Raw genomic sequence first — 15,902 nt, forward strand, 5'->3', positions numbered from 1 at the left:
GAGCATGCAGTAAAGCTAGGAATCATCTATGCACAGACTAGTAGGGAGGCTAAAAAACAAAAGTAGTAAAATCATCTGTATCCACAATAAGAATTTAGGGGATACTCAGAACAATTAAATGTAAAATATGATATCAAAATCTGTACTTGTGAGAGGAGGAGAGTACCAGTTCAGGGTATTTAAAATGAATTTCAAATTAAGAGATCATCAACTTAAACACACACACAGTTCGGTGGGGGACTGCTATACCTAAATCTTATGGTAACTGTAAACCAAACCAAAAATCCATAAGGGATATACATATAAAAAAGAAAGAGAAATCCCAGCATAACACTAAAGCTAGTCAACAAACCACAAGAGAAGAGAACAAAAGAAAGAAAAGAAATTTACAAAAAAGTCCAAAATGATTAACAAAATGGCAATAGACACTTACATATCAATAATTACCTTAAATATAAATGAATTAAATGCTCCAACCAAAAGACACAGACTGGCTGAATGGATACAAAAACAGGACCCATATATATGCTGTCTACACGAGACCCCTTCATATCTAGAGATACACACAGACTCTACATGCAGAAAATGAGGGGATGGAAAAATTATTCCATGCAAGTGGAAATCAAAAGAATGCTGGAGTAGTAATACTCATATCAGACAAAATATTCTTTAAAATAAAGACCGTTGGAGTTCCCTGGTAGCCCAGGAGATTTAGGGTCTGGCATTGTCACTGCTGTAGCTTGGGTCACTGCTATGGTGCAGGCTCAGTCCTTGATTCTGAAACCTCCACAAGCCATGGATGTGGACAAGAGAATACTAAAATAAAATTAAAATTAAATAAAATATAATAAAGACTATTACAAGAGACAAGGAAGGACACGACATAATGATCAAATGATCAATCCAAGAAGATACAGCAAGTGTAAATATATATGCACCCAATGTAGGAGCACCTCAATATATAAGGCAGCTGTTAACAGACATAAAAGGAGAAACTGACAGTAACACAAAATAGAGGAGGACTTTAACACCCTAATTATATCAATTGACAGATCATCCAGATGGAAAATCAGTACAGAAATATGGGCATTAAATGACACATTAGGCCAAATAAACCTAATTGATATTTCTCTGAGAGCCACAAAACATATTCTTTAAGTTCATGTGGAATATTCTCTAGGATAAATCACATGCTGGGCCTCAAAGCAGCAAGCCTCGGTAAATTTATGAAAATTGAAATCATAAGCCTATTTTCTGACCACAACACAATGAGATTAGAAATCAACTGTGAGAAAAAAGAAGCTGCAGAAGCCCAAACATATGGAAGCTGAACAACATATGAACAGACCAGTTACCAGTACTGACACTGAATCAGTAATTTAAAAACTCCCAAAAAAACAAAAGTCCAGGATCAGATGGCTTCACAGGTAAATTCTCCCAAACATTTAGAAAAGAGTTAACATATCCTTCTGAAGCTATTCCAAAAAACTGAAGAGTAAAGAACAATTTTGAATTCATTTTATGAGGCCCCTGATACCAAAACCAAAGATATCACAAAAAAGAAAATTATAGGCCAATACCAATGATGAATACAAATGCAAAAATTCTCAAAAAAATACTAGTGACCTCAATCCAACAATATATTAAAAGAGTCATATACCATGATCAAATGGATTTATCCCCGAATGTAAGGATTCCTTAATATCCACAAGTCAATCAGTTTGATACCCCACATTAACATGTTGAGGAATAAAGACCTCATGATCATCTCAATTGATGCAGGAAAACTTTTGGATGAAATTCAACATCCATTTATGATAGCAACTCTCCAGAAAGTGGGCATAGAGGGAAACTCAACATAACAAAGCTCATATATGACAAACCACAGCTAACTTCATACTCAGTGTGAAAAGCAGAAAGCATTTCCTCTAAGATCAGGAGTAAGTTAAGGATAACTACTCTCACCAGTCTTATTCAACATAGTTTTGGAAGTCCTAGTCACAGCAATCAGAGAAAAAAAGAAATAAAAAGACTCCAAATTGGAAAAGAAGAAGAAAAATCATCACTGTTTGCATATGACTTGATACTATACATAGGGAGTCCTAAAGATGCCTCCAGAAAACTGCTAGAGCTCATCAGTGAATTTGGTAAATTTGCGGGATATGTAATTAATACAGAAATTTCTTGCATTTCTATATGCTAATGACAAAAGATCTGAGAGAGAAATTATGGAAATAATCCCATTTACCACCACATTAAAACGAATCAAATACCTACCAGTGAACCTACATAAGGAGGCAAAGATCTGTACTCTTGAAAACTATAAGACACTGATAAAAGAAATTGAAGATGACGCAAATGGAAAGATACACTTTGTTCTTGGGTTGGAAGAATAAATATTGCCAAAATGACTGTACTATCCAAGATAATCTATATATTAAATGCAATCTCTATCAAATTGTCAGCAGCATTTTTCACAAAACTAGAACAAAATTTTGAAAATTTGCATAAAAACACAAAAGACCATGAATAGCCAAAGCAATCTTGAAGAAAAATGGATCTGGAGGAATCAGGCTCCCTGACTTCAGACCATACTACAAAGCTACAGTCATCAAAATAGTGTGGTACTGGCACTAACACAGACATACTGGGACGGTATAGAAAGCATAGAAATAAACCCACACACCTGTGGTTAATTTATCTATGACCAAGGAGGCAAGAATATACAAATGGGAGAAGACAGGTATCTTCAATAAGTGATGCTGGGAAAACTTGTCAGCTATATATAAAAGAATAAAATATTCTCTATAAAAATAAACTCAAAGTAGATTAAAAATCTAAATTAAAATTGGATACTATAAAATTTGTAGTGGAGGTGGATCAGTCTACTAGAGTAATGGAAATAAAAAATAAACAAATGGGACCTAATCAACTTACAAGGTTTTGCATGGAAGAGGAAACCACAAACAATGAAAAGACAACCTAGGGAATGGGAGAAAAATATTGGCATCTGATGCACCTGAAAAGGAATTTATTTCCAAATTATACAAACCATCCATACAGGTCAATATTAAAAAAAAAACAATCAAAAAATGGACAGAAGTATAAACAGACATTTCTCCAAAGATGGCATACAGATGGCTGATAGGCACTTGAAAAAATGCTCAACATTGCTAATAACTAGAAAAAACACAAATTAAGACTACAATTATGTATCACCTTACATCTGTCAGAATGGCTATCATCAAAATGTCTACAAATATTAAATGCTGGGGAGGGTATGGGGAGAAAGGAACACTACTACAGTGTTGGTGGGAATGTAAACTGGTGCAACCACCATGAATAACAGTAAGAAGGTTCCTTAAAAAATTAAAAGTAGAGTTAACATATCCAGTGATCCAAATATTGGGCATATATCCAGAGAAAAATATAATTCAAAAAGATAACCCACCCTAATGTTTATTGTAGCATGCTTAATGATTTGATTTGATTTGATTTAATTTGATTTTATTTGATTTATCTTTTTAGGGCTGTACCTTTGGCATATGGAAGGTCCTGGGCCAGGGTTGGAATCAGAGCTGCAGCTGCTGGCCTTTGCCAAAACCACAGCAACACCAGATCCGAGCCACATCTATGACCTAGACTGCAGCTCACAGCAACGCTGCATCCTTTAACCCACTGAGTAAAGCCACATCCTCATGGATACTAGCTGGATTCTTAACCTATTGAGCCACAATGGGAACTTCAGGATTTTATTTGTCAGTTTTTGATTGAACATTTTTAATGTATATCCATAGAGATATTAGTCTGTACTTTTCTTGTGACATCATTATTTTTATTGTCATATCTTTTTGAATGTGTTTTCGTCTCATAATTTTGGAGGATTTTTAGAAGAATCGATGTTAATCTTTCCTTAAATTTTTGATATACTCAATCAGTAAATCCATCTGTGCCTGAACTTTCCTTTGTGGGTAGTATTTTATAAAAAGTAAATCACTTTTTTTGTTATAGGTCTATTCACATTTTCTGTTCCTTCTAAGTCTGTGTCTGATTTCATGTGTTTCTAATGTTTTATCCTTTTCCTCTAGCTATCACATTTGTTGGCGTACAATTGCTGTTTGTATTCTCTTGCAATTCTTTTTATTTTTCCAAGATTGTTAATAATGATATTCTGATTTTAGAAATGTAAGTCTTCTCTTTTTTGGAGTGTCCATCTAGCCAGCTTAATTTCATCAGATTTTGAAAAAAAAACAAATGATTTTCCAAAGAAAGAAATTTTTGATTTTGTTCCTTTATTGTTTTTTAGTTTCTATTATTGGTGTCTTAAACCTCATTGTTATTATTTCCTTACTTCCATGAGCTTTGAGTTTAGTTCTTTCTTTTTCTAGTTTCTGGTTTTCCTTTAAAATTATTTTCCATTTTTACTGAGATATATTGGCAAGTAACACTGTATTAGTTTAAGGTGTACCACATAATAATTTGATATATGTATAGATCACAAAATGATGATTGTGTTTTAATTTATATCCATCACCTCATATAGTTATAATTTGTCTTATTTTTGTCCTTTCCCAGATGATTAGTGATGTTGAGCACCTTTTCGTATATTTGTTGGCCATTTGTGTGTCTTCACAAAAATATCTATTTGGTTCCTGTGCCCATTTAAAAAATTGGATTATTATTTTGCTGTTGAGCTGTGTGTTCTTCATATTTTGGATATGAACCTTTAATCAGATACCTAACTAGCAAATATTTTCTCTCACTCTATAGATATCATTTTGTTTTTGTTGATAGTTTCCTTTGCTATGCAGAAACTTTTTAGTTTGTTTAGTCCCACTTGTCTGTTTTTGCCTCTTTTGTCATTCTTGTCACGCCTCATTAAAGAAATTATTATAAAAGCCAATGTCAAGGAGCTGCCCCTCTATATTTCATACTATACAGTTTGTGATTTCAGCTCTTATATTCAATTCTTTAATCCATTTAGAATTAATTTTTGTGTATGGTTTAAGAAAGGAGTCCAGTTTCCTTATTTTGGATGAGGCTGTCCAGTTTTCCCAGCATCATTTATTGAAGAGACTGTCTTGTCCTCATTGTATTTTCTTATCTTCTTTGTTACAAGTTAATTGACATATATGTGTGAGCTTATATCTAGCTTTTGATTCTGTTTCATTGATCTGTTTTTCTTTTTTATTCCAGTATCATGCTGTTTTGCTTACTTTGTAATATGAATTGAAATGAGGAAGTGTAATGCTTCCAGCTTTACAGTTCTTTCTCAAGATTGCTTTCACTAGGTGGCATCTTCTGTGGGTTTACACAAATTTTAGGATTGTTTGTTCCATTTCTATGAAAAAATACCATTGGAATTTTGATAAGATTATATGGAATCTGTAATTGGCTTTGGTTAGCATGGACATTTCAACAGTATTAATTTTTCCAATCTATAAACATGAAATATTTTCCTATTTATTTGTGCTCTTCAGTTTTTTTCATCAGTGTTTTATAGTTTTCAGTGTATAGCTTTTTTTTTTCTCCTCAGTTAAATGTACTCATAAGTATTTTATCTTTTATGGACGTAATGGTAAATGGTATCACTTTTTAAAGTTCTCCTTCTGATAATCAATGCCAATGTTTAGAAAGCAGGTATTGAGGAAACATACCTTAACATAATGAAAGCCATTTATGACAAACCCACAGTCAACATATTACTCAATGGAGAAAAGCTGAAAGCCTTACACACTAAAATCAGGAACAAGATAAGGTTGCCCACTCTCACTGCTTTTATTCCACATAGTATTGGACATCTAAGCCACAGCAATCAAACAAAAGAAATAAAATATTTCCAAATTGGAAAAGAAGAGGTAAAACTGTCAATCTATGCAGATGATAGGATATTATATATAGAAAACCCTAAAGACTCCACACAAAAAACTATTTGAACCAATCAAAAAATTCAGCAAAGTAGCAGGATACAAGATTCACATTCAGAAACTGATTGTATTATGTATACTAATAATGAAATATTAGCAAAGGAATATAGAAACACAATATCTTTTAAAATCTCACCCCCCAAAATTAAATACCTAGGAATAAACCTAACCAAGGAGGTGAAAGACTTATATACTGAGAACAATTAAACAGTAATCAAGGAGATTAAGAGATTCAAAGAAATGGAAAGATATTCCATTCTCCTGGATTGGAAGAATTAATGTCATTAAAATGGCCTTACTACATAAAGCAGTCTACGGATTTAATGCAATCCCTATTAAATTACCCATGACATTTTTCACCAAACTAGAGCAATCCAAAATTTATATGGAACCATAAAAGACCCAGAATGACAAAGCAATCTTGAGGAAAAAAAGACAAGCAGGAAGAATAACTCTCCTAGACTTCAGAAAATATTACAAAGCTAAAGTAATCAAGACAGTGTGGTACTGGTACAAAAACAGACATACAGACCAATGGAACAGAATAGAGGACCCAGACACCTGTGATCAATTAATATTCAACAAAGTGTGAAAGAATATAAAGTAGTAAAAGGACAGTCTCTTTAGCATGTTGTGCTGGGAAAAGTGAACAGCTGCATGTAATCGGTGAAACCAGAACACACCCTTACATCATGCACAAAAATAAACTAAAAATGGCTTAAAAACTTAAACATGAGACAAGACACTATAAAACTCCTAGAAGAGAACATAGGCAAAACATTCAAAATAATACATTGATATCAACCATACAAATGTTTTTTAGGTCAGTTTTCCAAGGCAATAGAAATAAAAATGAAGATTAAAAAAAAATGGACCTAATCAAACTTACAAGCTTTTGCACAGCAAAGGAAACCATTAAAAAAAAAATGGAGCTCTGTTGTGGATCAGCAGTTTAAGAATCCAACTAATATGCATGAGAATGCAGGTTTGATCCCTGGCCTCACTCAGTGGGTTAAGGATCTGGCATTGCCTCAAGCTGCAGCATATGTTGCAGACATGGCTCAGATCTGGCATTGCTGTGGCTGTGGTGTAGGCTGGCCAGTACCAATTGGACCTATAGCCTGGGAACCTCCATATGCTGTGGGTGTGGCCCTAAAAAAAAAAAAAAAAAAGCTACAGAATGGGAGAAAATAGTTGCAAGCAACACAACTGAGAAAATAGTTGCAAGCAAACAACTCATACAGCTCAACAGCAAAAAAACAACCCAATTGAAAAAAATGGGCAGAAAACCTAAATAGACATTTCTCAAAAGAAAACATACGGATGGCCAGCAGGCACATGAAGAGATGCTCAACATCACTAATTATTAGAGAAATACAAATCAAAACTACAAGGAGATACACCTCACACTTGTCAGAACGGTTATCATTAACAAGCCCACAAACAACAAATGATGGAGAGGGTGTGGAGAAAGGGGTACCCTTCTTCATTGTTGGTGGGAATGTAAATTGGTACAACCACTATGGAAAACAGCATGGAGGAACCTCAGAAAACTGAATATAGAACTACCATATGATCTAGCAATTCCACTCTGGGTATATATATGGACAAAACTTTCATTCAAAAAGATACCTGTACCCCTATGTTCATTGCAGCACTATTCACAATAGCTAAGACATGGAAGCAATGTAAATGTCCCTCAACAAATGAATGGGTTAAGATGATGTGGTATGGATACACAATGGAATACTACTCAGCTATAAAAGAACAAAATAATGCCATATACAGCAACATGGAAATAACCAGAGATTCTCATACTAAGTGAAGTAAGTCAGAAAGAGAAAGACAAATACCATATATCACTGATATGTGGCCTCTAAAGTATTGCGCAAATGAACCTATCTATAGAACAGAAACAAACTCATGAATATAGAGAATAGACTTGTGGTTGCCAAGAAGGAGGGGGAGGGAGTGGGGTGGACTGGAAATTTGGGGTTAGTAGATGCAAATTATTACATTTAGAATGTTTAAGCAATGAGGTTCCAGTACAGGGAACTATATCAGATCACTTGTGATGGAATTTTATGGAAAATAATTTGAGAAAGGACAATATGAGAAAAAGATATATATTTATATATGTACAAGTGGTCCCTTTGCTGTATGGGAGAGATTGACAGAATATTGTAAATCAACTATAATAAAAAATTTAAAAAATAAAGTATGTCAGAGAGCTCCTTCAGGGAATGACTGAAGGTGGACCTATTTTTTTCCTCTCTCAGAACTAAGCCATTAGGGAAAAGACCATTAAAAATATTTCTCTGTTAGAGCCCTATGCAACCTGAAGATGCAAATCTCGGAGCCAGATTATCAAGGCTTGTGTCCCCTGTGCAATTATCACAAAAGCCAGTGCGACACATATTTACAAGCTCATTCCAAGGGGACAATGGTGACCTGGAGTAGAACAGAGGGAGAACTTGGAGGTGGGACCTGCTGTCCTGCCTTGACTTCAGGGAGGTCCAGGCTAGGGGTCCAGTCGAGCTGCAGCCACCAGCTTATGCCACAGCCACAGCAACACGGGATCCTAGCTGCGTCTGCAACCTACACCACAGCTCATAGCAACGCTGGATCCTTAACCCACTGAGCAAGGCCAGGGACAGAACCCGCAACCTCATGGCGTCTAGTCGGATTCGTTAACCACTGTGCCACACAGGAACTCCTGTCCTACAATTCTTAACCCCTTCATTCATTTTCTGTATTCTTTCTTTTCTTTTCTTTTCTTTTTTTTGCTTTTTTAGTGCCGCACCTGCAGCATATGAAGGTTCCCAGGATAGGGGTCTAATCAGAGCTACAGCTGCCAGCCTACGCCAGAGCTATAGCAACACCAGATCCCAGCCATGTCTGCAACCTACACCACAGCTCACGGCAACGCCAGATCCTTAACCCACTGAGTGAGGCCAGGGATCAAACCCACAACCTCATGTTCCTAGTTGGATTTGTTTCTGCTGCATCACGATGGGAACTCCTCATTTTCCTTATTCTTTTATCTCTGTTCGTTGGATTATATTATTAATCTCCCTTCAAGTTTGCAGGGTTTTTCATCAGCTTCTTAAATTTACTGTTGATTCCCTCTAGAGAATTTTTAAAATTTTAGTTACTGTAATTTCCAACTTCAAAATTTCCATTTGATAATTTTGAAAAATCTGATTTCTATCTTTTTTTTTATAGACACCATTGAATGGGGCATTGTTATTATACTTCTTTAAGCCTGGCTTGCTGAAGATAGGTTGCATGCTTTTAGGAATTAATCCATTTTTTTAAATTCTCCAGTTTGTTGGAATATAATGATCCACATCAGACTCATGATCATTTATATTTTTTATTTTAATTTCTCAATTTATTTATTTGTGTATTCTATCTTTACAGTAGTTTCTTTTTGGTCATTGACTCTATTTACAACAGCTAATTTGAAGTCCTCCCTGTTAGAACTAATCATTAGTCCCTCTCACAGGCAGTTTGTATTGCCTGATTTTTTTCTCCCTGTTTAGGTTACATATTTGTATTTCTTTACATGTTTTGGGAAATTATTGTTAAACTGTAACATTTAGATAATTGAGTATAACAACTCTGGGTACTGGCCCTCTCCAGGTCTAGTTCCATGTATTCTTAATATTGTTTGTGACTAAATGGACTATTTTGGTGAAGTCTCTTTCCCCTACAGTGTAAAATCTCTGACATGACATGGTGCAGACCTGGACATAGTCACATTCCTGGGCTAACAGTCATTTTAGTTGTGCGAGCCTTTGACTGTCTCTTTTCTTACTTTTAGTTTTCACCAATTGTTGGGTGATTGTGCCATAGTTTTTTTTTTTTTTTTTTTAATAATATCTCGGAAACATAAATTGCCCCAGAGTCTGATCCCAAAAAGTTCAGGCTCTTTTGCAGAGATATTCTTTGAAGTCAGAATTCGAGGCATATTCTGACTTCAGAAAGGCACTTAGTTGTATTTTTCTCTGGTCTTCTCTGATAGACTAGCTTGCCTCTGGTTTAGCCTGTATCTATCATCAAGCAACCAGTATCCTCTTAACTGCCTACCAACAATCTTTCATACTTTGAGGGCACTCTTAGGCCTGATCTTCCCAGGGCCTCCTTCAAATAACGTGAGTTCCTTGGTCATAGCTTAGAGCTCTCTGTTTTGTGTCCCGAGCCTCCCTCTGGTCAAACTCTCTGAATCTTGGTTTCCAGAGCTGGGGATAGGGACAGTGACACACTTCTCTCTGACTGACATCTATGTTTTGGGGATAAAACAGTTGCCTCTATTTTTAGTTTGCCTCTTTCATCATGGAGCCTCCATCCTATGAAGATTTACAATATTTCTTTGTTAGTTTAAGGTGTACAGCATAATGATTTAGTATTGTTGTAGATTAAATATCATTATAGGTTATTGCAACATATTAGGTATAATTCTTCTTGCAGTTCAATAAATTCTTGTTGCCCATCTGTTTTTTGTATAGTAGTTTAATCTGCTCCTAATTTGTCCTTCTTCCCTCCCCATTTGGTAATCATCAGTTTCTCTCTGTCTGTGAATCTGTTTCTATTTTGTATATTAATTCATTTGTATTAATGTTTAGATTCAAAATATTATTCATATTTTATGATATTTTCTTTCTCTGACATTTCACTTAGCATAATATTCTCTAAGTCCATCCATGTTGATGCAAATGGCATTATTTCATCCTTGTTTATGGTTGAGTAATATTCCATTGTACATATATCTCACATCTTTTTAAGACAGTTGTCCATTGATGGGCACATGGGTTGTTTCCCTGTTTTGGCTATTGTAAATAGTATTGGTATGAATATTGAAGTGCATGTATCTTTTGAATTAGAGTTTTCTATTTTTTTTGATATTTAGCCTGAAGTAGAATTGCTCAATCATGTAATAGTTCAGTTTTAGTTTTTAAAGGAATCTCCATACCATTTTCCATGTTGGTTGTGCCGATTTTCATTCTCAGCAGCATTATATGAAGTTTTCCTTTTCTCCACGTCTACTTAAGCATTTACTATTTGTAGTCTTTTTGATGATAGCCATTCTGAGCAGTGTGAAGTGATACTTCATTATGGTTTTGATTTGTATTTCTCTAATAATTAGAAATTTTAAGCATCTTTTCATGTGCCTAGATTTTTACTCCTTTTTCCTACATTTTGTAATTTTGCTGTCCTATTTTCACCATTGATCTTATTCATTTACTGTTTCTTATAATTATATACACTTATACAATTTTTTGTTTGTTTTTAAATCTATGTATTGGCTTATTTAAATGATCTTCAGTCATTATTATGTATTTACCTTTCATACTGGGATTTCACATTCTCAAAAATTTTTGCTTCTTTCACATTTAGAGAAGGCCATTCAATATTTCTTTCAGGTGTGTTTGGTACTACTGAATTCTTTTAGGTTTTGCATATCTGAGAAATTCTTTATTTTTCCTTTTATTCTAAATAATAATCTTTCTGGTAAGAGTATCCTAGGTGCAGGGTTTTCCCATTCAGGATTTTGTGTAGAGCATGACTCTCCTAATGGCCTGCAAAGTTTCTGAAAAGACATAAGCTGAGAGCCTTATGGAAGTTCCCTTGAAAATGACTATTTTTTTCTTGCTGCCTTGAAATCTGTATTTATCATTAATTTTTGCTGTATTAATTATAATATGTCTTGTTGTGAATCTGTTTGTGTTCATTTTATACCCTTTGTGCTTTCTGTACCTGGAAATCTTTTTCCTTTTTTGTGTTTGGGAAGTTTCCATCCTTAACTTTTTCAAATACATTTTTGGTCCCATTCTCTATCTCTTTTTCTAGATCCCTATCGTGTAAGTTGGCACTTTTTACATTATCACATAGGTCTCATATGTTGCTTTCTTTTTTTTAAAATTTGTTTTTCTGTCTGCTCTTCTGATTAGGTAATTTCCATTATTTATCACCCAGATAATTTATGTGTTCTTCTGTCATTTAGTCAGTAATTTATTACTTCCAGTTTTTTTAATCTCAAAAATTAAATTATCTATTTAGAATGGTTGATCTTTAAAATTCTAACTCCATATTACAGAGATCAATGTTTACATCTATAAATTTTCATAATTCAATTAGCATTTTTATTTCATCCTTTTTGAACTCAGGATATGGTAGACTGGTGATGACAATTTCATTATTTATTCTTTCATAATTTATTCTGGGATTTTTCTTGCTCTTCTATTTGGGAGTATTTCCTCTGCCTTGGGAGTATTTCTCACTGAACCTTCTCTATCTCTTTGAATTTAGGAAAACAGTTGTCTATTGCAGTCTTAAAGTTTTTTTGTGGTGGGTTTTTTTTTTTTTTTTTGGTGTGTGCCTTTGTACTTTGAAGACTGAATGTTTACATCATGATAACATGTTATGAGTATCTTAGGACTTAATATCATGAATCAATATGTTTACTAGTTATGTAAATTCACATAATTAATATATGAAAACATGAAAGGTCAAAAAATGGAGAAAGAAATATGTAGAATAAAAATTTAAATTCTATTCATTGAAAATTCAGCATTTTCTTTTTCTTTTTTTTTTTTTTGTCTTTTTGCTATTTCTTTGGGCCGCTCCCACGGCATATGGAGGTTCCCGGGCCAGGGGTCGAATCGGAGCTGTAGCCACCTGCCTACGCCAGAGCCACAGCATCGCAGGATCCGAGCCGCGTCTGCAACCTACACCACAGCTCACGGCAACGCCAGATCGTTAACCCACTGAGCAAGGGCAGGGACCGAACCCGCAACCTCATGGTTCCTAGTCGGATTCGTTAACCACTGCGCCACGACGGGAACTCCCAGCATTTTCTTTAATATCATTTTCTCTGTGGTATAAAATTTACCTATATTTTATTTTATTTCCAAAGAAGAGTGTCATACTTATTTTTTATAATTTCTGGAACTTATTTTTTATTTAGTAATGTTACATGTAGAGCATTCAATAATATGATCTATAATCAATCCATTCCACTCATGGCTATTTAACCAATGTAATGCTATAAGTAAGTGCCTTTGAAAGGATGAAAATGCAGCCTAACCCTCCAAGACCCCAAGAAGGTAGTAAAGGGTCCTAACTCCAGCTTCCTAAAAAGCCCTAGATGCCCCCGAAGAGACTGGAGCCTCAATCCAGACCCTGCTCCCTGCCAATAAATAGGTAGAAGGTCACACTTCTTGCTGTTCCAGGGCCTGCTCTCTGTATGAAACTAGGTGAAAGGACGTAAAATAGGCCCTTGAATGCGTGATCCTGGCCTAAGTAAGATAACAGGAAATGAGCTGACTAATCGCTTATCTGGATTCTGTAAGACTGCTGGTGCCATAGAAGAAATGATTAACACATTGAAAGCCCTGGTGACCTATCTCAACTGCAATCTGTCACTCTGCCCAGGAGCCCACGCAAATGCAGACCTCCAGAGATGTTTTAAAACGATTGGCCCACGGAGCGCGGGCTCTCAATGTTTTAAAATGATTCGTTTGCGAAGCGCGGGCTTTGTTGTGAACCCCATAAAAGCTGTCCCGATTCCGCACTCGGGGCCGCAGTCCTCTACCCCTGCGTGGCGTATGACTGTGGGCCCCAGCACTCTTGGAATAAAAATCCTCTTGCTGTTTGCATCAAGACCGCTTCTCGTGAGTGATTTGGGGTGTCGCCTCTTCCGAGTCCGGGCGAGGGGGATTTTCCTTCTACTGGCCTTTTCACCTTCACTAACTGATAGCCATTTAAGTGCCAGTGGGAATATTCAGAATAAAATTATGAACATGTACAAGTCTTTCTGCATGATAGATTCCTAGATATATAGTGACAAGGTCAAAGAGTATGTTTAAATTTTATTTAAAAGGATATTTCCACATATACTTTCAGAAAAATGGTCCTATCAGATTATCCGCTCCACAAATAATTTGTAGGAAATAATTTATAATTTGATTTCCATTTCCCAAAGCATCAGTGAACTTTGTCATCTTTTATATCTCATTAGCCATTTCACTTTTCTGTGAATTTCCTGTTGATATCTTTTATTTATTGTCATATTGGACTATTTGATTTTTTGTGTGAGATTTGCAGTAATTTTCACTGTACAATGACTACCAATCCTTTTTCTGTTTCTAGTGTTGCATGATAGATTTGAGGAAAAGTGATATTATCTAAGATGGGACCGTATAAGTTCTATTTTTCTTTACAAATATATCCATTATCTAGAGGGTTTGAATGGAAAATTCTATGGTAAATTTTTCCAATACTTTCCCAAGCATCAATGTTTTAATTTAAATTTAAAATCATTTATGCCTTAGGCTAAAGAATATTTGTCATATGACTTAGATGATGTTCCTCTTGATCAATAAGAGAAGTACATTTTTCCTCACCTGGACCATTTTGATCATAAAATGCTTTCCTGATGTTCAGTTTTCAGGAGTGCCTTCAGATTGCTTTCATTTGATTTACCAATTTTCCATAAAGTTTATATAATTTTTATATTTTGCTTATTGATTGTGACAGTTATAGTGAGCCTAGGTTTAAGTAAAGTGATGTCTATACTATTTTTTGTCACAACAAAGGATGGAATTTTTTTTTTTTTGTCTTTTTGCCTTTTCTAGGGCTGCGACCACAGCATATGGAGGTTCCCAGGCTAGGGATCTAATCAGAGCTACAGCTGCCGGCCTACGCACGCCACAGCCATAGCCACAGCAATATGAGATCCAAGTCTGTGACCTGCACCACAGCTCATGGCAACACCGGATCCTTAACCCACTGAGCAAGGCCAGGGATCGAACCCACAACCTCATAGTACCTAGTCGGATTCGTTAACCACTGCGCCATGACGGGAACACCAAAGGATGGAATTTTACATATAAATATAACAGGAGGATGAAGCGATAAGCTCTGAGTAAAAAAACAAAAGATGGGGACATGCTGATCTAAAGTATGGTGATAGTAGATTATAATATAATGGTCATTAATACAGTCTGTGTTCAGCAAACACATCAAATTTCGTAACTGCATCTGCAAGTGGCTATGTGATGCCATGTCTTGTTTTGAAAGAATGTATCTATATATACATATATAGATATAAATATTAGTATAGATATAGATAAGATATATAGATATATTCAGATACAACTAGAGAGAATAAAAATTCATTAAGTCCCTTTAGAATACATATTATATATATTTTCTTAATTTTTAATTGAGAACTTACATTCATTATCAAAGGCTGAATATGGCAGTGTAAATAATCAGGTGAATATTTTGAAAGCTGATGTGAAAAAGAGAATTAGGCAATGAAATCAATGATTTTCACAAATAGCTCAATTCTGTAATAAGAAGCAGGTAGCAGTTGCTTTATTTCTAATTCTGCAAACATTCCAAAGGGAAAAGAGTTAAACTGGGTGAGGGCAAATGACTTGCCTTGGTTTTAGGCAAATGACTTTGCCTTGGTTTTAGGCAAATGACTTTGCCTTGGCTGAGACTCGATGCAGGGTGAAAACCAAGAAATGTTAGTCGTCTCACAAATAAAATGGAAAGAGTGAGTCTTTTTAAATAATTCCAATTATTGAACGGTTTCTGTAGCAAGATAACATATAATATTGTAGACCAAAATGAAGTTAAAATATTCTGAATATCTGCAAAATTATATGAATATCCAAGTAGATTTGTTATGGTTCTTGTATCTATGCACAACATGTGAAACACTATTACATTCAGTGATTTTTAGTATAACTTTTGAATTAAAATAATAATCTCTAATTGTCACGAGACACGTTTCTACAATATTTTCTTAGCTTCTTTGCTGAAAACTCCATCTTGTCCTGTTTTACTTTACCCCATCTTCCTTCTTGGAAAACAGTCGCAGTGCTGGTAAATGACTTAAGCTTAAGAACAAAGACCTAAAGGCATAAGTTATTCATAGGGTCAGCTGAATGAGGATTTAAC

At 35.0% G+C, this 15,902-nt stretch overlaps 1 protein-coding gene across 1 annotated transcript; it reads left to right on the forward strand.

The window, feature by feature from the left end:
- The first annotated feature begins 12,735 nt into the window (after positions 1–12,735).
- LOC125137434 (uncharacterized) lies at positions 12,736–13,765 on the forward strand. The gene has a single exon (XM_047798120.1). It carries the CDS (start codon positions 13,214–13,216, stop codon positions 13,763–13,765), a length of 552 nt encoding a protein of 183 aa, XP_047654076.1. The 5' UTR covers positions 12,736–13,213.
- Positions 13,766–15,902: the final 2,137 nt, after the last annotated feature.

Source organism: Phacochoerus africanus, chromosome 10, assembly GCF_016906955.1.
Source record: "Phacochoerus africanus isolate WHEZ1 chromosome 10, ROS_Pafr_v1, whole genome shotgun sequence".
NCBI classification, from domain to species: domain Eukaryota; kingdom Metazoa; phylum Chordata; class Mammalia; order Artiodactyla; family Suidae; genus Phacochoerus; species Phacochoerus africanus.